Here is a 24,718-nt window from a genome sequence, read left to right as displayed (position 1 = left end):
TCTTTTATTTAAATTCACGCATGGTAATTTTAAGACGAAATCATTTATGTTATATGTATGTATTTATAACAGATATAACGAGGTTTAAAATTATGTTGCTGTGGAAATGGTAAATTAAGCGACATCTTGTTCATATCCTGCCTAGCTACAGCTTAACATCACACAAACCCTGCAACTTCGGAAGATAATTATCCACTTAACCACAACATAAAGTTAACCAGTGTAAATTCATGGAGGATGCTGACAGAGTTGTAACATGTACACCATGTACATGTACGTGAGGCTGGCTCTATCTGATAGCTGGGCTTATCATCTGCTAAAATAATTGATATTTTTCGTGTTATCAGGTTTAAACTTAGAGGGATTAGCTTGTTTGTGATATGTTAGTTGTAACCGTTGGGCTTGAGCAATTAATCTACGGTGAACGAACAGTGCAGTCAATACATGAAATCAAACTGAAAGTGCTGTGTTTCATACGTTTGGATGTATCCCGCATACTGTGTTCCGCAGGAGCTATTGGTAATACATGTAATAGCTATATTCACTTACGTAACAGCTATTATCTCACTTCAGATACAACATCGAGTCATCGTTTGCATGTGAAATATTTTCGGTATGCTATCGATAGGAAGATACATAATATTTTGGATATAAATTGTATTCGTTTTTAAATTACAAATATTGGCATTCAATTGGAAATTTATATCAGGCATGGTATTATTATAAAGAAAGGTAATTTATAGTTCACTTGTAATATCGCCCCGGAAACTATCTCTGTACTCTTCATCCCACTTATAAATAACTTTCCTTTTCAACTGTGGATCTTCATTATGAGATCTAATTTTAATTATAAATGTTAGTGGCGCATGGTTTGAGAATTCATTAAATTCATTGACTTTAAAGTCTGATATGAATTCAATGTTTCTGTATTTTGTCAAAAGCAGGTCTATTTCACTATCACTGTTATGCGTTATGCACGTGATTTTCCCGTTATCACCCTGGGTCCCTGATCTTCCATTCATAATGCATACATTGTCCGCTTTACATAACTGTACCAATTGTTCACCGTAACGGTTACTCCCTGCTGACGCCCGCCGCGGGGGCTTTTCATTTAGCTGTTTCCTGAATTATAGTCCGTTAAATTCTAGTAAGTAGTCCGGAAAACTAGTGAGATACTTTTCAAAACCAAAGTCTAAACATTCTATAAAATATACTGTTGCTTGCATTTTCCATGTTCGACACTTAATCATTTAAAATTAAATCGATTAGCTTTTGCTTTTCCTTGTTTTTTAACCACTTGCTATTTATTACTTCTTGATTAAGCCATAGGTTATTCAGGCCACATTTGATGAAAATCGTTTTAAAAAAATATATCCAGGGATTTCTTTTCTTTGTTATTCTGTCATCTAATGGAAGTGCTAAGTTACATATAACTTTATATATTAGTGATGAGAGTTTTTCTTGTGTATTATTGAATGGTGTATGTAATCTCCCCCCCCCCACCCCCCCAAAAAAATAAATAATATAAATAAATTTCTTTCTTCTATATCGATTGATAAAGGTTTCATGCCTATTCCGCCATAGACCATGTAGTTTGGTTTTGATCGCTTTAATATGAGCACATATTGCAAGTATTTATGTTGAACCCTTTCCAGTTTGCTATTGCTACCAAATCCCCAAATTTCTGCACCATATAACAAAGTAGGTTTAATTGTTTTGTTAAAGAGTTCTATTCGTACGTCAACAAGTAATGGTAGGCGATTTGAGTTTCTTATTAGACTATACATTGCACGTGTTGCCTGAGAAGCTATATGTTTTTTGCAGCTAGCAAATGAACCGGTTCTACTAAAATAAATCCCGAGATACTTGTATTCGTTTACTACCTCTAAGTTGTTATTTTTTCATTTAAAATCATAGGGCCGTTGTCGACCTTTCCCAAGAACAACTATATTGGATTTTGTGGTATTGACTGTTAGTTTCCATAGATCACAATAATTGGAATATGTGTTAATAGCATTTTATAGTCCTATTTCTGTCTCTGACATGATAATTGTGTCATCAGCATAAAATAAAATAAATAATTTAAGGAACGCATGCATATTGTCATTATGAGCAGGATCTTGAATATCAACACCGTCATTCATTATATTTTGGGTAAAATAGGAGTGCAAGTCATTTAAAACAGCGAAAAAGGAGCGGGGATAACTTTTCGCCTTGGCGGACGCCAATATTACTTTGAAAGAAGTTTGAGTATTCTGAATCTTTAGTAACACACGATTTTATGTTGATATATATGTTCTTTATAAGCTGCAGACATTTTCCATTGATATTTGTATAAATTAGGTTTTTCCATAAGCATGATCGCCATACAGCGTCAAATGCTTGCTTTAAGTCTATAAATGCACAAAATAGTTTCTTATTTCTGTTATTCAAATACTGTATTAAATGGTTAAGCATAAACATGTTGTCTGTCGTTGAATATCCTTTTCTGAAACCGGCTTGACTGCCATCAATAAGGTTATTGGATTCAACGTATTTATCGAGGTGATTAGTTATCATACAAGTAAATACTTTACCGAGGCAACTTAATAATGTAATCGGTTTAAAATTTTCCGGACAGCTAGGATCACCTTTATTTTTATAGGTAGGGTTAATAACACCGGTTGTCCAACAATGTGGGACGACTCCTTTGTCTAAGATTAAACTGAATAAAATTAAATATATATCTTTGAATATATTAAACGTACTTTTTATATGCTCATTTTAATGATCGATGCCACACGCCTTATTGTTTTTGAGTGTTTTTACTGCTTTTTCAATCTCTTCGACGGTTATTCTTGCATTAATTTCGTCGTTAATGTCATTATTGTGTTCGTTTTCTATATCAGCTATGTCTACATCTGGAGAAAAAATAATTTCTTTAAAGAAATTGTGCAAATCGTCTAAGCTAGCTTCATTTTACTTATTTTTTATTACTTAAACACTTCTAGTATTTACGCTCGTCTTTGATTTTAAGTTTCGTAAGTTATTAATATTTTTTTTTATTTATTTTTTTTAAATTTATTCATCGTTGATTTATACAATTTGCTTTTAATTTTTAGATTTTCCTTTTTCTGTATATTTTTACGAAGGTTGTACATGTTTTTAGCCCGGTGAAAGTCTCTGCGTCCTTGTTTACATTGTGTTCCAAACCATTTTGGCACAATATTATGTTCATAATCTTTCAATTTATTGCAACTCTTGGAATTTGTAAGACCAAATGCACTTTCGCACTTACTTGTCTATAAATGCACAAAATTGTTTCTTATTTCTGTTTTTCAAATACTGTATTAAATTTCGAATGTTCATGTTGTTTAACTGCGCTAGGTATGACGGTGATCCTTGGCGTTGACCTTGGTAGCAATTAGCAGACTGATTCAAAGAATGGTTAGCATAATACTGTCCAACCTGTGCTGAATTTCCATAACTTTGTCCTTGCTGCATACCCGCAATTGACGTATTACTAGTCGATAAGGCTTCTCGCTTTGGGTCCAATTGTTGTTGCTGTTGTTGCTGGGGTGAACGGGTTTTTTGTTTCCCGCCCATTTGATAAACAATTCGATGCTAATTGTCCAATTTATTATCCATATAGTGACTATACACGTTCATATACACTTAATATACACTTTTAATCCAAATATAATCCAAATATAATCCAAGTAATAACTTTGATAACGAGTTTTATCCAATATTTAAACTGAGCAAAAACAGTTCCGCCATTACTTAACGCATGCGAACCAACGACGTTGTTATTAACTTTTTCAACGCACTAGCGTTTGAAGAGGGAAGTGCACCCCCCCCCCCCGCCATAGAACCGCCCATGATTACTTTTTATTTCAATATTAAAGAAACAAAAGAAATTACTTTCGCAAAAATGCACAATTTTCGACTATAAATAGGTCAAATTTTGCTTAAAGGAGTAACCTCATACCCATGCAAATAGTTCATGCCCAGACTTCTGGTTCTGAAATAGAGGCGTATTTCAAAAGGTTGCGCCCCTAATTTACACCCCCTCTAACATCAACTGCCGAACCCGTCCCTGAAACGTGTAATAGTTTGATGATATGTATATATGTGAATAAAACAAGTTAAGCTGAAACAGCTGTCTATATAGATTATATAATCTTATTAGAAGTCCGGCAGAATTAAGATCATGATATATGGCTGTTTCCTTTATTGTTATAGGATCATAGCTGTTTATTTCGTACATTGACGCCTGCAAGTATAATGTATAGCAGTAGCATCGTCGCAGTTATAGGGAAGAATGGCAGGCAGTAGAGAGGTACAACTTTTATGTTTCCATTCGAATGTGACGTTTGTTTACTAACTCAAAGACATTGCAGGGTGAAAATCTGGGGACCGTTTAAGTAAAGGATTAAGATAGTTATTTCAATAATTTTGAATATGTATTACTTCACAAATGTCAAGACTTTTATATTTTTTTTTATTTCTGCAATTTTGTGTTCACTTTTTTAAAACTGGTTAGTTCAATTCACTTAAATATATAACAAATAAATGAAACTATGGCTCAAAGATATTTCCAATTTACGACTAAAATCGACCAAGATTTTTATTGAGACGGCCCTCAGTACTTGTTCCCTGTATTCGGGGCATGTAGAATGTCTACCCGGTATGATATAAACCTACTTGTAGAATGTCTACCCGGTATGTTATAAACCTACATGTAGAATGTCTACCCGGTATGTTATAAACCTACATGTAGAATGTCTACCCGGTATGTTATAAACCTACATGTAGAATGTCTACCCGGTATGTTATAAACCTACATGTTAAATGTCTACCCGTATGATATAAACATACATGTAGAATGTATACCCGGTATAATATAAACCTGCATGTAGAATGTCTACCCGGTATGATATAAACTTACATGTAGAATGTCTACCTGGTATGATATAAACTTACATGTAGAATGTCTACCCGGTATGATATAAACCTACATGTAGAATGTCTACCCGGTATGATATAAACTTACATGTAGAATGTCTACCCGGTATGATATAAACATACATGTAGAATGTCTACCCGGTATGCTATAAACCTGCATGTAGAATGTCTACCCGGTATGATATAAACCTACATGTAGAATGTTTCCGAAGCCGCTTTAACTTATAAAGTCTTGGGCGTTGTAACTAGCGGTACTACAGTATACGAGGCAATGTCTAACGTTTCTTACACATATAATGTAGACTTTGGTGATGATCATGCATACTGATGGTCATCTCAGCAGATTTAATATTAACTTATTACAAAATATCATGGTATAACAATGTGGTCCCATTTAGTGGGTTGAACGGCTTGGTGGCTGTCAACCAGAGGCACAAACGTCAAGGCCGGGAATCGATTCCGTAATGCTGAAGTGAAAAAAGTGCACTGTCAAACTGGGTGGGCAAGCCAAAAGAGCTGTTTTAAACTCTGTTTGCATGTGGATTGAATGGAATGATGCAAAACGTGTATAGTAGTTTTGTGCGGACGACAAATGCAACAGAAAAAAATCATCCACGGCACCCAAGCGTATTCATGACATAAATGATACCCTTGGCAAATCGGCTGTAAAAATCTCTTTCTCGTGAATAATTAATTAGGTGAAATCTAGCCGCTTGATTTGTCGCATGAGACACACCTCATGGGGTACGGAAATGGCCGAGAAATAACGGATGAAATCTCGAGTCTGAATGATCTAATGAGATTGCAGCTTTCAGATCGTTTTTGGCAGCAAATCAAGTATTTTGTCAAATTCACTGATAGCTCTTTATAAAGAAAATTACTTTCTTTGTTATATCTTCTATTTCGTTAGTCAAAATATGCTTTTGAATATTCAAGTTTTACGAAGTTCGCTAACCACTTTGCCCAGGGTATCATAGATTTAATGAATACGCTGGATTGCCGAGGATAAAAAATAAACAAACAATATTTGTTTGTCAATATCATTTATTGAACATGATTTTTATGTCTGAAATGGTGTGTAACTTTTCTTCAGCGCGAGATCTTGCATTTGTTTTTTGTTTGTTTCAGGTTTATCCAGAATGCCGTTTCAATATCGACCGAAGAGGGGATATATTGTTCTGGTGCTCTTTTCGGCTGCTACACTGTTGCTAGTGCATTTTACATATCACACTTATCCTGAAGACGTTTACAGTTTGCACACCAATTTTAAAGGCATAACAAAGGGGTACTCTACCAACAAAGCATTTAATGTAACCGGAAAATTCGCCAGTAAGAATGGTTCAACATATTCTGCTTCAGGAAGAAACACTGGAAACAAGTCAGCGCCCATAAGCACCTTTTATGTCCGCCATATTGCTGCCAAGAAGTTCCCATTGATACACTTTGACCTTATGAAAATGGTAAGATTTTAATTATACGACAATATGTCAGACAATGAAAAAGTATTGCAAAGTACGGCTCTATATATTTTATTATTTTTTGAGAAATGGTGTTTTCTTTAAGTGTGTTTTGTAAGTGTGATCTGTGATTACATGATATGACTAGTTATCACATCATATCCCATATGGTTTAATACAACTATTTCGAATATGTTTATTTAACAAATGTGAAATATAACTTCTGGGGTCACAAGTTTTCTTTATACTGGAAGTTGGAATTTCGAAAATCTTTTTCTTTGAAATCGCATGGCCAAGACCTTTGCTATTTGGCATGCAGCTTCATGTGATAGGACTAAAGCAAGATTGAACAAATGTCCGTCAGGTCAAAGTTAGCCACGCCCCGGGGGTCTCATGCTTAATGTACAAATTCTCCAAAACCGCAAGTCCCAGGCCTTTGATATTTGGTATACAGCCTGATGTAGTGGTCCTTTAGCAATATTTTTCAAATAATGTCCCTGGGATGGTCCCGCTCTAGAGGTCTCAGGTTGAGTCCACGTGAAATTGAAAATCATACCGGAATCATATATTGTTAAACATACGTGCAATAATGCTTGATAAACAAAATATGTTTCTTTTTTTTAAGTAAAGTGTAATAGTTATATATATATATACTACAGATATTAAGGTGACCATATAAATATTAATCTAGGCATTATGGGGACCGCTGGATTAAGGCGACAAAAATTGGTCTCCTTAATATTTTCAGTCCAGATTTGATGTATCAAATGTCAATAAAAATGTCCATTGACAGTAAGTTGATAAGCTTGAATGTTTATTTACGAGATCATTTCCTTGTTTTAAATCTTATTATCTTTTAATATTAAAAAAAATATTCTTAAACTTTTGTGTGTGTATATTTGTGTATCCATAAAAATAGCTATTAAGGCGACCAGGGAAAACATCATAATTTTGGTCAAAAATAGCTATATACTAAGCATTTTTTATTTGTTTTACTTTATTTAAAGCCTAATGTATATTATCCCGAAGTTTCATTCCATAAAAAACAGAAATAAGGAAATTCGATATTTCGTGTACCATCAGCATCCAAATTTTCAAGTATACAGAAATTTAACTTTCCGGAATATAACGGAAATTTTCGGGTATCTCCGTGGTACCATCTCCGTGCAATTATGCAGTATGGCGTTCATCTCTTACGGAAAGAGAATGGTAACTTGGTAAGTGTTTAAAATACATATTCAACGTTTTTTTCGTTTATTTTTATGACTTTTGTACAGTAGTATAAATCGTCCACCCTTTGGATGAAAAGCAAATGATTTATCCGGATTTTGTTCATCTGAAACTAAATCACTAGTATCAACATCCGGTGTAAGTTTTGCTTGTATTTTGGAGAAACTCGATTGATGAACAAACTTGGTTTACCACTACATCGTCGCTTATTATTATTTGGTATGTTCCAATCTAAAAAGGGATTTGCTCCCTTAACATCTCAGATTTTAATAAATAAAAGACGAAATGATACATTCAAATGCCTTACATTTTGTTTGTCAATGTCATGTCATTAGTCATTCTCACCAGCTTTAAATAGCAGAACAGAACGAACACTATCACCAATTCGTATTGTGGCTCTTTGCATGTGTCTTAAATTCTCATATTTGATAATAAATGCAACAATAAAATATTTCCCTTATTCTGCCACAGTTATGCACCAGTCAATTGCCCCCAGGCAGGTCTTGTTTATACCAGGGATAGCAGGGGAAATGGGCCATGTTTTTACATTCCAGGTGGACCGGCAGTGCTGAGTGAATGCAGTGTTATTGTTTTTGCGCTGAAAACAGGGAATGGGCCTAACCTAGGATGTCCCCAGGGGCATTTGACGGGGATCTGGTCATTTCGTAACCTTACCATTTCGTAACTGCTGAATCTTGGTTATTTCGTAACCATTTTGTCAGTCAATTCGTAACCGTCAAGAAATCAATTGCTCATATGGTAACCACCATTTAACAAGGTGATAAATAGTACACTTAGCACCTCGTTAAGTGTATTGTTTGAACCTGGATGTATATGGCACAGCAACCAAGACACCAATTGGAAGACATTACTCAAATTCTCACTAGTAACAAGCCAATAATTTATGTTACTCAATAGTTATTAGATATATATATATATATCATGCTAAATTAGAAATGATTTGTTATACTACCAAAATATGTTAATTATTTTCTTACATTTTGCTTACTTATAAACAATAATTTAAGACTGATCGCGATGTATTTTTGAGTAAAATTACGTGTCAAAATAATTCTGTGTATTAGGAATTCGCGAATCACGTGTCACTTTGTTTTGACAGCCGGTACGTCATTAAATATTACACCTGTGATGTTATGTTAACACGATAATCGATAATGATGATTGCGCTGTGGATTGACTGTCGCGCGATAATCAAACGATAATCAAACTTGTGAAAAGAAAATTGATTAAAACATTTATTTGTTTGTTGCAGAAAATAAAGAACTAGAAACGGTTTTTTAGTGATCATTTTGAAGGCTTGTTTTATCTAAAGACTTCTATGATTGAATCAAATTAGAGCGGTGCTTTAATTAAACTATCAAACATACTAAACAAGCATTAAATTAAGTTTGATTGCAATATAAGTTGTATTTATCAATCAAGTGAAAAATGACATTTATATTTCCATAATAACCTGGTAGTTATTTGTTAATTTGTTTTAATTCATGGATAGGTTTATTGCGAGTGTCATGGAAAGCTGGAACTTTTCAGTACACAACATGCAAACTGAGAATGAACTGTGTGTGCCGGCTTTGTGAACAAAAACGCAAGGCGGCTATGGTAAGTTGCGTCAAGATATCCTTGGGCCCCCCCCCCTGGACACGCAATACAATTCGTGTTTCGCTGATCTGTTGGCTGGGATCAGATCATCCATTTGGGGATTTAGATATGTTACCCCAGCCAACAGGCTGCATGTTTAATTTTACTCAATACTAAGCTTTGTTTTAGTGCGAACATCAACATGTTTATCTAATTGCAGTTGCTGCTTGGGACAATAAAGTTAAGTCAGCAACCGTCTACCAGACTGCAAGATTCATCTCTTCCAAAGGATGTCGTACCTTTCCAGGTGGGTGTGCATTGATTGATTGATTGATTGATTGATTGTGAGTTTGTGTAAATGAATAACTGTGAAACCATAACCAAATGTTGGGCTGTAAAGGTGTGTATGTGCATGTTTCACATATTCTCCGTCCTGGTTGGCATACTGGACCGTCATCAGACACTCTGCCATGAATGTTAGAGAGTTTAAAGCTATTCTTATTTTCCTGTGTAACTATATTGATGTTAGATTAAATTTACGCCGCCGTGTTACTGAGTAACAATTTGAAATTGGGCCAAAATCATCAAGCTAGAGCTTTGCATAATCTTTTTCAAACTTCTGCGAGATTTCTGCCCTTGACAATATTTGCTCGCAGCCCCCCTCAAAGTTGCACTTCGTTCAGTATTTGAAAGCTTACGGATACACTTTTTTGTTAATTTGAGATCTTAATGTGGCTACTTCTAAGTAAATAGATGCTCAAAGTAACTAGATGCTCTGGGTGTTCACTGGGTGACAAAGGCTACCCAGTATTGGTTGTTTCTTTTTTCTGAAAAGATGTTTCTAGTGAATTGCCCAGTTGTAGTGGTTTTGACGCCACAGAACCAGCATAGCTCCATGACAGATATATATGTTTTCGTCAATGATGTCAGTACTGCTTTATTGGAGGCCTCACAATTTCTGTGTGGAAATGTCATCTGATACACTCATAACGGCGTATTTCTAGCATAGCTTTCATAAGTGCATGGCCATTCTCTGTCATTTTCAGATACACTGTGTTTTGTGTGGATAAGAAATGCAGAGTGGTACCACCAATCACCTAAGCCACCATTCCCCTAACAGACAATAGGCTCATGGGGACAGTTCCTGCAATTTACAGAAAAGCTCTCAATTGTAGCCCTACGAACATCAGGTAAGCGATAAATCTGGACTTCAAGATATCTCTGTACTCACTGTAAGTTTATACTTCATTTGAACAAAACATAGGGCCGAATTCAGAACAATCACTCTCACTCACACTCAATGAGTTAATCCTCTGTAATCACATAACGGTCGAGATATTTTCGAGTGAAAGGTATATCTGTATTCACAGGTGTGAGTGAGACTCAAGTGTTTTGCGTGAGTGGGACATTTGTGAGTGCTCGGCTAGGCCACTTGAACCGCCCTCGAGGATTGGTTGTGAATAGGAATTGAATGAGTGTATGTGAAAAAAGTACATGGCAAGTAGAAAAGATGAAATATATCAAATATTTGGAACAAATAAGGGACATGCTCGTTCCCAGACAATATTTAAGAGACCGGGATAATCCATTGAAGTACATGTTCATTCATATAACGTGGCCATCTATAAACAAAACAAATTCAAAAGGATGCGCCTATCATATATTTGTTTTGTTTCGCAATGATCTTGAACCCCCAGCAATGTTGATGTTTGCAATTCATCAATGGCTGCAAAGACAGGCAGCTAAAGGTACGTGAAGTTAGCATCCTAGCGGCATGAGGTTAGGGGCCTAGTGGCGTGAGATTGGCGGACTAGCGGCCTAAATTTGTTATCTATTTCAAGGTTCAATGGTTTAAATGGGAAATATGATAAATCAATGTTTTTAGTCGTACATTAGCGGCCTTAAATTGTTTTCTACTTCAGAGCATTTTTATATGAGTTTTCTTCTAAATCAATGCTAAAATAATTGTTTTCCTATGCAAAATACATCACGCTTGAGCGGTCTTGCGGCGTGAACTTGGCGGCCTGGTGGCCTGGCGGCCTAAAAATCCCCCAAACTCAATCCAGAAGCCCAGGAAAAGGGGGAAATGCTGATATCCGCTAAAGGATGTTGATTTATGAAAAGGACATTTAATTTATCATTGTTTTAGAAAAGAACGCATATAAAATGCTTTGGAATAGGAAACAATTTTAGGCCGCTAGTCACATGAGGCGGCTAGGCCGCCAGGCTGCTATCTTGACGCCGCTAGGCCATTTCATAGCGTGGTAAGGGAATTGATATGTATTTTTCAGCCTACATTCAGCTGGATTATTATTACTATTATTATTATTATTATTATTATCATTTTCATCATCATCATCAGCAGCAGCACCACCACCAGCAGCAGCACCACCAACACCAACACCACCATATCATCATCAACATCATCATTATTATTATTATATTATTATTATTATTATTATTATCGTCATTTTCATCCATTTTCCCCTACATTTCTTGAGTTGTTTTTCACTCCGAGGTGTTATTTCCCCATAAGAAGTAGATTCATTCGCTAATTCTATCCATCTGCTATTTTTTCAACTTCCATTTTTTCAACTTCCATATATTATTTTCAAACGCCCAAGACCGCTTTATGTAGAATACAAAAGCAAGATATATATATGAATACATATTTAAATTACGTGATACAATGGAAAACGGCTACATATTTAAAACAGCAACAACAATGACAACAAAAAACATGCATTTAAACGTGTTTTGCAATGTTCAGTTATTTACAACCCAAAACATTTATTTTTATTAACCAATTGTTTTAAAATGTAAATTTCAGTTTCAGAATGACACTTATTATCATTTGTTTGTTGCCATAACTAACAATAAGGTACTCAAATCTCAAATAAACATATGTTTACAATGTTTAATGTAAACATCACCATAGTCAAACAGATAATCCGATATGATCATGTAAACATACGTGTATAATTATATACTGTATTGCTCACTTGATGAAGTGGAGTGTTAGCGAGGCGTGTGAATACGAACAGATCACTTGAGTGTCACTCCCCATATTCCACTCAAGTGATCATTTGAGTGTCCCTTACGGGAATGTGGTTTGAGTGTGAGTGGGAGTGGATGTTCTGATTTCGGCCCTTACAATTTCAGCATCAAAATCCAGGTTTAGATCCCAGACCGAACTTTGTCTCCTTAATTAAACTTAATTTCAGATGTTCTATAAGCCACATACATGTTCACTACTTATGACGGATAAGAACTTTCGCAAATTGATTATAAATGCGTTTTTCCAGATTTACACCCTCCTCTTGCAGATACTGCCGATGGTGAAGCTTGGGTGCACCGGGCCGGTTTTCCAGCCGTGTGGAATCAACATCTCCAGCTGAACTGGGGCCGGGAATTATATAAGACTCCTTAGCAGCATGGTGAGCTTTTGCGTATTTATTTCCAGCTCATATACCCGGCCAGACTTCTGCGTTTAAGCTTTCCTTTCGTCATTTTTTTAAATAACGTATCTCAAGTCTTTCAATGAAATCACAACTGTGACACCTTTGGAGACTAGATTTAAATTAAGGAACCATTATGTGTAGAAAGCCTTTTGGGTGATTTAAAATCAAATTAGTAAACAGGATTCTCATGGTTCATGGTTTATAATTGGCCTTGTGGACCTTTCATTCTTTACTTTGGTAACAGCCGCTTAAGTATGTAAGAAGGGGGGGGGGGGTACAGATGTGATAGTAAACAGTGTTTAATATGGTATATTTGTTTTTATTTTATCACCATTTTGAATGTAATGATTGTGTTAAATCAGGGATAAGTAACAAGTTTACCACAAACACTGTAACATGTTCTTTATTTCAAATAAATCTATAAATTATCTCTGGAGAATTTAGTCTGATCTCCATTTCTCAGAAAATGTAGCTGTCTAAGTGCCTATTCCATCAATGAGTATCACTGTCTTTAAATTGCTGTTGCGGTTCAGTTTAAATAGCAAAAGTTTTATGGCCCTGCTTGTTTGCAACTCCTCATTCATTTTTGTACAGCGAGAAAAGTAAGGGAATTCTAGAGATTTACTAGAATTATGGATTGTTTTTCTTGAGTTACACAGTACATAAGGAGGAATAAGTGTGTACACAACTTCTCATTTTATTCCTGTTTATTATTTATATATGTAACATAGATGTGTACAAGACTTTTCAACCACTGCCAGATAATATAATCTTATATAATGATAACTCCTTCTTCACAACTGGTGTTAAATATATAATGATTAAACAACAATAAAATGGAAATTATGCTCTTTAAACTCAGAACCATTATTGACTGTCAGATGCTACTGGTAAATGAACTGGTCTTGATGTCCTTTTCTTGAGATAATAACTATTTGCATATTACCCCGGTACTACTATTGTACATTCAATAGAAAATCGTCTTGTTTGTATCGTTAAATGGCTTTATAATGTTCCCCACTTCCTGATTCTTGAAAATTACGTGAACAAATGACAATCCTACTACCATTTAAAGTTTGATTAAATTTCGGACAAATGTGTTTGTTTTAATTTGCCTTCTGCTTAAAGTAAGGGTATATATACTGGGCAAGAAGTGCTGAATTTCATCGTGAATGACAGTGATTATCCATAGTTTGAATTTGGTTCGGACATGTTTGACGGGAATTCAAAGACATTTTTTTGTCATCATTTTCGCATACATTGGTTCATTCTAAGATAAAAAATATAACCTTTTTCAAAATGTTCAATCTGTGAGAGTGCAGCTTTAATAGACCTGTAAAGACTTGTCGATGTGAAACTAAACTCTCAATCAAACTTTGGTAAAAGATCAAATGCGGGGCTCCGTGTGCGGCATAGACTGTGTTAATTTTTTTTATGATGAAGAGCTAGTTAAGTTATTTTGTTAAAAGTCTTCATTTGAAGCAAAATATGTTTCAATACCCTGTATGAATTTTCTTCACTGGATATTGATTCATAAAAAACATTGCTCCAGGGTGCGGAGCTATTTTTTGCTATATGTCTATATGGAAAAATCTTCTCCTCAGAAGTCAACTTTGTTCCCCAATGTGCAAGGCACAATCGGTGAAAATAATTTCAATAAAAGTCACTGATTATTATTATTGTTATTATTATTAATAAACTTTTACTATTTCAGGAGACAAACAGAAACACAGAGGTGCTATACATTCTGATGGAAAAACAAAAGCATCTCCCATCATTTTGGCGTGGCTCAGATCAAGAGGAGAATTTTAAGAAAGGTAATAACTGAGCACTAAGAACATGCAAGTTGCACTGGTTAGAGTGTAAGACCCATCTCCCTTCATAAGAATTGATAATCATCACTGTATTAAATCAAGAAATTGAAACGTAAGTGTCTTGTCTTTTGCAGTGTTTTTGAAATATAATATAATTTAAAAAAAACTAAATTATTTAATATGATTGTGAATGTGTGATGTTTTCTTCTGATCATTCACTCTCAAAAACCAGATACTAAAAACATATTTGTAGATTTTTTTGTTTTACTTGTAAATATAGTTTTAAGGTTGTATTTTAGGCAAAGCCTTTTATTCTGCTCAATACAAACTTAAATATTGTAAGAGTTATGGCCCTTTGTAATTTTTAAACAAATACATTTTTTTATGTTTTTGTAAGCCCATTATTAAGGGACTTTTAATATTTTCACCAGCTGCATTATAAAGTCAGACCAAAAGTGTTCAGTAAGTGTCCAAACAATAACTAAGTTAGAATCCTTTCTCAAATCAAGTGAGCGATATAGGGCCATCTCTGTGTTTGTCTGACTAAAAAACAATAATCAATCTTTGAGTTAAATTGACAAATATTGTTGTAGAATGTTTTGTGAAGACATACAATTGGATTACTTTTGTGTCAATAGGATTAAGGTTTCTGCACATAAAAATTATTTAGAATTGCATTTGGGTCAGTCGGTTCACGTTCAATATTACTTGCAGTATAAGTGGAAGCAGTGACTTAAAATTAATTACCAAACAGTTTCTGCTCAATTGCTTTGAGTTAACATACGAGTTATGAAACTTGGAATACTAGTTCTTGGTGGCATAAATGAAAGACCTTGTTTTGTCACATTGACTTGTTCAAGCACTAACTTCCTCTAAATTCTCTTCAGGTGATGGTTGGGCACACACAAGAAGACATAGATCACAGGTGTCTAGCCATATGAGTAGATAGGAGTGTCACACTCTGCCAAACTTACTTCATCAGACGAGCAGAAAGCTTCTCAAGATCCCGCACTGCACACTAAGACATAGTCTTTGACTACAACAAGGTGATGAAAGTACAGAGAGTCCAATTGAAATCAATTCTGTGCTGCGTCATTTCTTCATTCTGGAAGTCAATGGACATGATTTATCATGGCATCAAGTGTGCAGTTTGCCGACTATCAGCAGTCTTGTTCACCAGCTGTGCAACTTGAGCTGGTAGCTTTATTGCTTGAAGCCACTGCATAAGAGGGGGAAGGTGCAGGCTCATCAAAAAGTCTCAAAAGTTGAAACTAGGAAAAGAAGTTTATCAAGAGTGTGAATCTATTTTGAAAACAATCGTTACAATGATTTGGTTTCCTTTGAAACTTCATACATACTATGAATTGAGATGCTTAAATAAAAAACCGCTATTCAAATATCAGGAAACTGCCTTTTTCATACTAAAGGGTAAATGATGTCGCCATTTTCTGTATGTATTTAAATAAGATATGTCTCCACAATTAATATTTTTAGGGAATTTTTCTCAACCTAATGAATGAGATTAAATTGTACAGCGTTATTTGAGCTTAATATGTGTTTTCTCATTCTTTAAAATTGGTGAAAAATTGTCAGAAGATAATTAGACCAGTATCCATTACTGCAATCATACAATCAAATATACAGGGACAAGCCCACTGGGCATATAATATAATTAAACCCTGTTTAGGGGCACGAGGCAAACAGAGTTACTTTCAAACGTTAAAGCTGCACTCTCACACTTTGGATGTTTTGACAACTTTTTCATTTTATGTCTTGGATTGGAACCATCCAATTTTTGCGAAAAATTAAATCCCAGATTTTTCTATTTAAGTTAAAACATTGATGTTTTTTATGCACTTTTCTTAAACCGTTAGTAACATTAATTTTCGAACGGAAATATGAAATCTGCGATCTGATCTTTTGTCAGCAATCTTTTATCATTGGTTTGCAGATAATTACGCAAAAACTTGCTCATTCGAAGACAAAAAAAGTTGTGGAAACGGTATATCTGTGAGAGTGCAGCTCTAAATGTTTAATTGCTTGATTTTACTACTGTATTAGAAATTACAGGGATTGGGGTATATTTTTAGTGTTTTTATTGCTTGTTTTTGATTCATACAGTCATACTTTATTCTTCAGGGCACAACTTACAAATAACAAAACTGGAAAATGGTCATATCAAAAGGTCAAAGATAATGCAAGTTGAACAATCATATTGTTCATGGCTTGTATTTTTGGTATATTTTGTTGCATATGCTATAGAAAAGTTGAAAGTTAAAAATAAATTCATAGTTGAAATGATGGCTTTGAATGGTATTGTCAGATGAGAAACGGCACTATTAAGAAATAGGTATAATGGTACTTTATTTATTTTAATCAATTTTAGATATTATGAAAATTATTATCTTATTTAGTACATGAGACCTTTTAAACAGTTATTGACAATATAACAATGTGTATATGAAGCTTTAGATCAACACTTAAAGCTGCACTCTTACAGATTGTCAGTTTAGACACAAAATTGTCTCAAAATCGGCTGATTTGGTTATCATTCCTTTAATTCAGTCATATTAGATAATTCACAATAGAACCAATCAAAAATGTTTGGTAAAACTGCCGAAAAGTTATTTACATTAAATTGTTTGTAATGCTTTTAGTCATTGTTCGTAATGCTTTTAGTCATAAAACATCATTTTTTTAACATAAATATGATGAACTGCAATCTGATCTTTTTTCAGCAGTCTTATATCACTTAAAATTGGGTCTAGACATTTCTGCAAAAAATACTCCATTTATAGACAAACAATAAAAGAGTACCGGTAGTCAAAACGATCAATCGGTGAGATTGCAGCTTTAAATACACCTTTTAAGACCGCTGTAAAATTCCAATGGTTTGCCTAAATCTTTAAAGCTAGCATACTGTTTAATTGACAACCATACTTATTGTTTAAAAGTGTCATGATATCTTTGTACAATGTTTTATATAATTCATTAAAGAAGTCAAAACAAATTTGTTTATCTTGTAATTTGTTATCTATTATTTAAATGACTCAGACAAAAATGGGAACGTCAGTGCTAGTTCTTTTACTATTAACATCCCATGAAGTTTCTATTGGTGTAGCAGCAAGGAGGTGTTACATTAAGGATGCATCATTTAAACCAAATTATACATTCATATGCACATCATACAGGCGTGTAGCCGCCTATACGTGAATACGCGGCTGAATCCACATGATTCTGACAAAAAAATCAACCAAAGTTGCAGTATGCGAACTTGACTACATGAATCTAAAATAGGTTATTTTCCAGTACTAAATAATGCACATCGGAACGCCCAGAATGCACTAGATTGCACCATGGTTTTCAAAATTTTCTGAGGGGGCACGCCCCTGAACCCCCCAGCACATTTATGAATTCACATGAATAGAGGGGTAGCTACGCCCCTGACATAATTGAAACCACAGTGTGGCTAAACAACACTTGTATGTTTATCATACGCAGTGATCTCCCATGGAAATGCAATCGTCAAAGAATCTGAAGGGGCTGTTTATATGGACTAGATTTGAAATGCACCAAGTGTTTAAAAAGTTGATTTCAGTCACGAAGAGAATCAACCATACCCCACACTTGTTGGAGTAAGATGAAATGTCCACTTTCCGCGAGAAAGAAAGTACATTGAAAATGTCATTTGATTCAATTGACTTTATCTTTTTATAAATATGTTGCAATACATAAAATACGTTATTTGTTATAATTGTTTACCCATGTTGAATTTTATTTGGCAAATTTATAAGAGATTTAAATATTAAGAAACTCAGCCGCTAAAGAGGATATGATTATGACATACTTTTTTTAAATCTTTCGAATATGAGTTTTTGAGTGAATATAAGCGAATGTTTTGAAAATGCATCTTTTACTTGGATTTTATAGATTGTTATTACGAAATAAAGTATGGCGAATCAAACGAAGTGTTAAAGCCAAGCTATTGATGGCTGAAACCCTTCAATAAATGTTGATATGTGCTAAAATATAGTCTTTGAAGTCCAAAATTTTGACATGCGTTACTAACCCGATTCAACAAAAGGCTGTTGCACAATCAGTTGATTGACATAATCACGTGATAAATCAATAATTTCCATTAAGGTTAAAATATTCAACACCTTAGTATGAGTCCCTGTGGGCGAGTGGATAAGCGATCCGTTTTTTATTCTATGTGTTATCTGCACCCCCATGTGCTTGCTCCCAACTTGAACAAGATTAATTTTTAATACTTTACTGTAAAATGCAATTTAAGTATAAAAGAAAATCAACCTGGTTACTATTATTTCTGCAATTTCAGTACCAAGGAGTAAAATAAATATACATGTAAGTGTTTTCAGATGCATTACGAGGAAAAATATGTTTGGTGCCAAAACATGAGAGAGTCTCTTTAAACGGAAAAGTTTTGGCAGTCAGATGGTGATAAATATAATGCATAGCATCATCGCTCTGGAGTACGAGAACGTTGTATACAGAGTATGTTTTTACTGAACATGCGTCTGTTTATTTTGATGCCATAAAAGGTTTAATCTGTTTAACGGAACTATAACATTATGAAACAACAAATCTGATTACAGATATCAGTGGCAGATCCAGGAATTGACTTAAGAAGGGGTACGTGAAACGCATGGGCTTAATCTTTCCACATCCGCCCCTCCCTCAGAACAGAAATTGAATGGCTTAAAATGTTGGACCGGGGTGGGGGTTAGACTCCCCTAATTTATCGTCCGAAATAGTGCATTTTTATCTTAATATTGTATTTTTTCCCGATATTGACTGAGAACGTATTATAAACGGACGATTCAAAGGGGTGGGGGACGGCGCGCGCGCTGGGACCGATCCCCCCCACCCCCCACCCCCCTGAATCTGCAATTGAGTACATGCATTAAAACCGTCTCCGTAGCCTATTGGTTAAGGCGTTCTATACCCTTCATTCAATTGACTTAACACTTCACACAATTGTTCAGGACCATCAGCCAATGAGGTTACATAACTCCATAATACAAGTTATGGCCCCTGATTGACTTCGGTTAAAGTTTTAGGCAAGTAAAATTTAAGGGGAAGTTGGAATTTAATAAATAAAACTTCCATGGGTCACAATGAACCCAATGAACAATGTTCTTTTATCATGAGCTAACTGTTCAAGCGTTAACAGACACATTCCTGTGCAGACGAAACTTTTATTGTTTTTACAAGCACAGAACTTGTATTTAGCATTTACAGTTTCTATATAATTCAACTGAAAGTTCTATTTAACCATAATATATCAAATATTAAGTCACCATTCACTAGCGGATTGAGAAGGGGGCGCAATCGTCTTTAAAATCGTCCAAGTTTACTTTTTGTGTCAATATATGAGAAGAAAATAAATACGCACATAATGCATCATTTCCGACTACAAATTGTTAAAAATTTCTTGATTGAGTAACCCTCAATCCTCCTGCAAACGCCCCTTAGTAACGCCCCCTTCTAACGACAATTCCTGGATCCGCCCCTGGCCATTATATTTTTTTGTTTATCAAACGGTACACATACCAAGTGACTGAAGCTGAATTTCATTTAATGAATGAGATGGTCTGTAAAAGATTTCCGATGAATATCCTATGAAATTTGCAGTCCTCCCGTTTCGACCGGTCATTGTTTGTGGATTTATTACACACAATTTTATAAAAATACTATTACAAAGTTGTCTCTTAAGGTTACGGGAGCCTTCACTGTCAAAAGTAAGATATATATAATTTGTCCCCCTAATGCCATAAAATATGGATGGTCCCCTTAATGCCTCAAAAATAATATAATATATACACTGGTCTCCATAAACCCTTCGACATATATACCTGTCCCCTTAAAACCTGCAACATACTTACAAATTATTAAGGAGACCGCAAATTACGTATATTTTTTGTTAATTAATTTAAGAAGCCTAAATCTGGTACACATAATAAATGATCATTTCAATACTAAATTATCAACAAAAAAGCAAAATAAAGTATAAAACAAAAAATATACAAATTGTCTCCTTAATGCCGTAAAATACATACGGTCTCCTTAATGCCCTAAGTATATATATATATATATATATCTCAATAAATAGAAAATAGTGATTGATTGATTGGTTGGTTGGTTGGTTGGTTGATTGATTGATTAATTGGTTGATTCATCGATTGCTCGATTGATTGATTGATTGATTGATTGATTGATTGATTGATTGATTGATTGATTGATTGATTGACCCAGGATACTTTTATACTGTAAACAAACTTTATACATTGATACGAAAAAAATACCAACTAAAATATTCCACTGCGGTATTCTCCTTCTAGTTATATGGAAGAACATATATCACACATAGAGCAGTATCAATAAAGAATACCTCATATTTCGCTGACATGTATCACCTTTGAACTTATTCATATGTATTGGTATTGGTTAGCTGCATCACTTTCTGCATTGCTATGAATTTTTGTACAGGTTGAAACACGTCCTATCTTGCGTATGTAAGGCTTTGGGGTTTTTACATTTGAATGATCTATTTTTCCATATAGTTTTGCAATGGATACTTTGTCTGAATAAGTAAATTATTTGTAAAACTATCTCTGTTTTATCTGGTTTGGGAATAGATACAGTATTATTCTCTTGAAATTAAAGCGGGTAGGCATAATAGAACAATACATTAGGACACATGTATGGATGAATCTGAATCCCAACTTTTGCTATGATATAACATACCACCCTAATTACTCGGCAACACCTACTTTCTTAGCAAGCAACAACATCGTAAATTACAAATTGGTCATTTAAAGTAGGTGAGCGATATAGAGTCAATAAGGCACTCTTTTTAAATATTCTGGCTTCTACTTTTCTGCAACGCAAGAAGCGCAGGAATAGCCAATGCTTATCATTAGCGCAGATGAAACAAGTACTTCTTTTTTTGGTACGTTATACCCGTAAAAGGCACGTGATACACATAATATGACACCGTCATTATTAAGTGCACATTTATCAACTTGTTCAGAAAATATGTTAGTAAGATCGTCTACCACTGCATTTTGACATTTCTGCTATGCGGCTATTAGCCTAGGATAAAGTGTAATATTTCTAGAACATAACAGTTTTCGAATTACATAGTGACATGTACCATTTGAATGTTTCAGGAGCCGTTTACATTCCTCGAAGAATATAGAAATCCATGCTACGCTATTGAGCAAACCGAAGACCGGAAACTGCCTTTACAGTGTATACCATACTTTTATCTTATTGGTGCCCCAAAGTCCGGCACTACGGACTTGTTTAGGAGGCTAATCAAACACAGGGAAATCTCAGAGTATGTTGTAAAAGAACCACACTGGCTAACGAGAAAGAGATTCTGTAAGTATATTTATCATTACCTCTCAACGTTCGTTAAATTAATAAATGTCGTAGCATTTGGCGTTTAAATATTTTCAGGCTACGCACTTGCTTTGAAGTTAAGCGTCCGAAAGGCTGAAATAGGTTTGACTCAATCATAACCATAATAGGCCGTTCGTTGGCGACCAAAAAGACGTTTTGACTAATGCACCAGTCAATTGTAACCACGGCCCCACCAGGTCCAGGGAATAGCGAGGACTTTGACTTTCAGTCTAGCCAACTCCGGGTAAAATCCGCGCCCAGCGGAGACAAACTGATGGTAAAATCCCTTCCAAGTGCCTCCGCTCCCCAGGGACCCTGTTAATACACGGCCCCTTTCCCGGGCTATCCCCGGTATACTCCCGTACCTGGGGGCGTGGTTAAGATGGACTAGTGCATAATCCTTTAATATTTAATAAGGTTTATACATTAGTGTTATAATTGAACGTTCGGAGGACTAAAATATTTGACTTACAGTCGAATCCCGTTGGCTCGAAGTCCTTGGGACCGGTAAATAACCTCGAGCCTCGGGAATTTCGAGCCAAATGGGAATGTTTACATTCAGTATAAAGAAATCGGTCCCTTACATCCAGTTCGAGCCAACGGGGGAGTCGAGCCAAGCGAGTTCGAGCCAACAGGGTTCGACTGTATATTTGAATTTGACTTATATTAAAGTTTAGAGTGAATGCGTGAGTGAGTAAGTGAGTGAGTGAGTGAGTGATTGAGTGAGTGAGTGAGTGAGTGAGTGAGTGAGTGAGTGAGTGAGTGAGCGAGCGAGCAAGTGATGGAGTTGTAACCCAGCGTACTCTTGTTCAGTTACATTTGAACTTTTTCTTTCAGTTTCACATAAGAGTAAAGTACCACCACACCCTTATTGGTCATCCTATGAGAAATACTTCCGCGCTGCAACAGGTCATATTTATGCAAAGAAAGACCCCAGCGGTTTCCATCCTGTTATTGTTGGTAAGAATGATCAGAAAAACAATAGCAGTACAATCTATTTAAAAAACCTTCGCCATCTTGTCGTAGACACGATATGCGGAAGTTTTGCTAACCTTTTTGAAATGAACGAAGTTAGCAAGGATGTTATTTAAACTAAAACACTCAGCTTCAAGGTTAACTAAGAAGGATTTTTTTTTCAGAAATATAAGCGTGATTGTGAGTGTAAGAGGTGGTCTAGTGGTCTAGGTGTCCGCCGCTACATACATTGTCATTAGCGACATCGGCACCACGTTCTCTTGGCCTCTTCGAAAGTGGATCAGTATTGGTGTCCACCAAGGAAATAGGTGCTAAAGTCTTTGCTGTCACCTTATCAAGCTAAAATAAATAAATGTACACTACCTATTATGCAATTGGTTTTACTGTCAAACCCCGTTGGCTCGAACTCACAGGGACCAGGGAGTTCGAGCCAAGCGGGAATGCTTATCATCAGTTTTAAGTCGGCACCTCTTTGAAAGTGAATCAGTACTCGTGTCTATCCAGGAAATGGTCTCAGTGATGATTTATATTGGGTTATTGCTGAGGTCATTGCTGTCCCCTCATCAAGCTTAAATAAATATATGTTAACTAGCTATAACGCTATATGTTTACAGTCGAACTCCGTTGGCTCGAACTCACAGGGACCGCCGAAAACAACTCGGGCCTTAGGGACTTTGAGGCAATCGGGAACGCTTAACTTCAGTTTAAATAAGTCGGTAATTTACATCTAGTTCGAGCCAACGAGTTAATCGAGCCAAGCGAGTTCGAACCATCGGGGTTCGACTGTATAGTTATATAAGTCACTGTCTCTTCAGGCGACTGCAGTGCCTCCACCCTGTGGGACAACGATTATTGGACCTTTCTGCCAGAATACAAGAATCTCACTGAACCTTTATATACCAATGCCGATTATATTCACCATTTTAATCCAGATGCCAAAATTATTGCGATTGTGAGAAATCCTACTGACAGGTATGTTAGATATTTCGGTATTAAATAATGAATGCCATGCTTCCAAAATAAATATATAATAGTGAAGGTACTGTATGATCGACTGTAATCTGTTTTATAAACGCTGTAAAGAAGCTTCCACAGTCCGCAGTTTTATACAATTGGCGGCCGATGTTTAATGGAACTAAATGTAATCATATCATACGGGATATACAGTCGAAACCCGATGGCTCGAACCCGCTTGGCTCGATTCTCGCGTTGGCTCGAACTGGATGTAAAGGCCCGACTTTTTTATACTTAAGGTTAGCATTCTCGCTTGGCTCGAACTCCCCTAAGCTCGATATATTTTGGCCGGTTGCTGTGAATTAGAGCCAACGGGTTTCGACTGTAGATTATTTTGTGTCAAAGCATAACAACGAGTCAGTAGTTGAGTTGCTTCTATTGTATTTTTCAGATTGTATTCTGATTATTTATTTTTCAAGAGAGGCATTCACAAAGGACGAGATAAATTTCATGAAGGAGTGAAGTTTGTCTTAAACACGACCAGATCTTGTCTAGAACGGAATACTTTACGGCATTGCTTGTACAAGCCTGATGCTACCGTTACTGATTTTGAGGTAACAATATTAATACGGCTTGGGTCCCAGAACCCTTTAATAACATACATTAATAACTGTTAGTTGTCAACATGATGCCCTAAAAAGAATGCAATATCTCCCAAGTTTTCCAATCCATTTATTTTCAGTTAATCAGCATTCAGCCGTTCATGGTTTTAATAAGGTGAAGCGGTATATATTAACAGTGACTGGCTACTTCGTGGTTAGTTTACATAAGATTTGCTTTAAAAGCTCATAGA

General features: G+C 35.4%; 1 protein-coding gene and 1 long non-coding RNA gene across 2 annotated transcripts; both read left to right on the top strand.

The window, feature by feature from the left end:
* Nucleotides 1–403: 403 nt before the first annotated feature.
* LOC128205131 (carbohydrate sulfotransferase 15-like) lies at nucleotides 404–24,452 on the top strand. Its single transcript, XM_052906573.1, has 7 exons — nucleotides 404–519; nucleotides 4,225–4,321; nucleotides 6,076–6,407; nucleotides 21,702–21,915; nucleotides 22,774–22,896; nucleotides 23,727–23,883; nucleotides 24,345–24,452. The coding sequence occupies exons 3-7, from the start codon at nucleotides 6,087–6,089 to the stop codon at nucleotides 24,385–24,387; spliced, it is 858 nt and encodes a 285-aa protein (XP_052762533.1). The 5' UTR covers nucleotides 404–519; nucleotides 4,225–4,321; nucleotides 6,076–6,086; the 3' UTR covers nucleotides 24,388–24,452.
* LOC128205133 (uncharacterized) lies at nucleotides 7,435–12,670 on the top strand. The gene is made up of 4 exons (XR_008256180.1): nucleotides 7,435–7,621; nucleotides 9,454–9,540; nucleotides 10,280–10,423; nucleotides 12,560–12,670. It is a non-coding gene; the product is annotated as an uncharacterized LOC128205133 (long non-coding RNA).
* Nucleotides 24,453–24,718: the final 266 nt, after the last annotated feature.

This window comes from Mya arenaria, chromosome 10, assembly GCF_026914265.1.
Source record: "Mya arenaria isolate MELC-2E11 chromosome 10, ASM2691426v1".
NCBI classification, from domain to species: Eukaryota; Metazoa; Mollusca; class Bivalvia; order Myida; family Myidae; genus Mya; species Mya arenaria.
Note: the sequence above shows the minus strand (reverse complement) of the source record. Positions and strands in the feature narration are given on the sequence as shown.

Excerpts from the sequence above, each read along its gene's own strand:
- LOC128205131 (XM_052906573.1), top strand. The coding sequence starts at position 6,087 with ATGCCGTTTCAATATCGACCGAAGAGGGGATATATTGTTCTGGTGCTC. Across the intron at positions 21,916-22,773 it reads GCTAACGAGAAAGAGATTCT|TTTCACATAAGAGTAAAGTA; the intron begins GTAAGTATATTT and ends TTTTTCTTTCAG. Across the intron at positions 23,884-24,344 it reads GTGAGAAATCCTACTGACAG|AGAGGCATTCACAAAGGACG; the intron begins GTATGTTAGATA and ends TTATTTTTCAAG.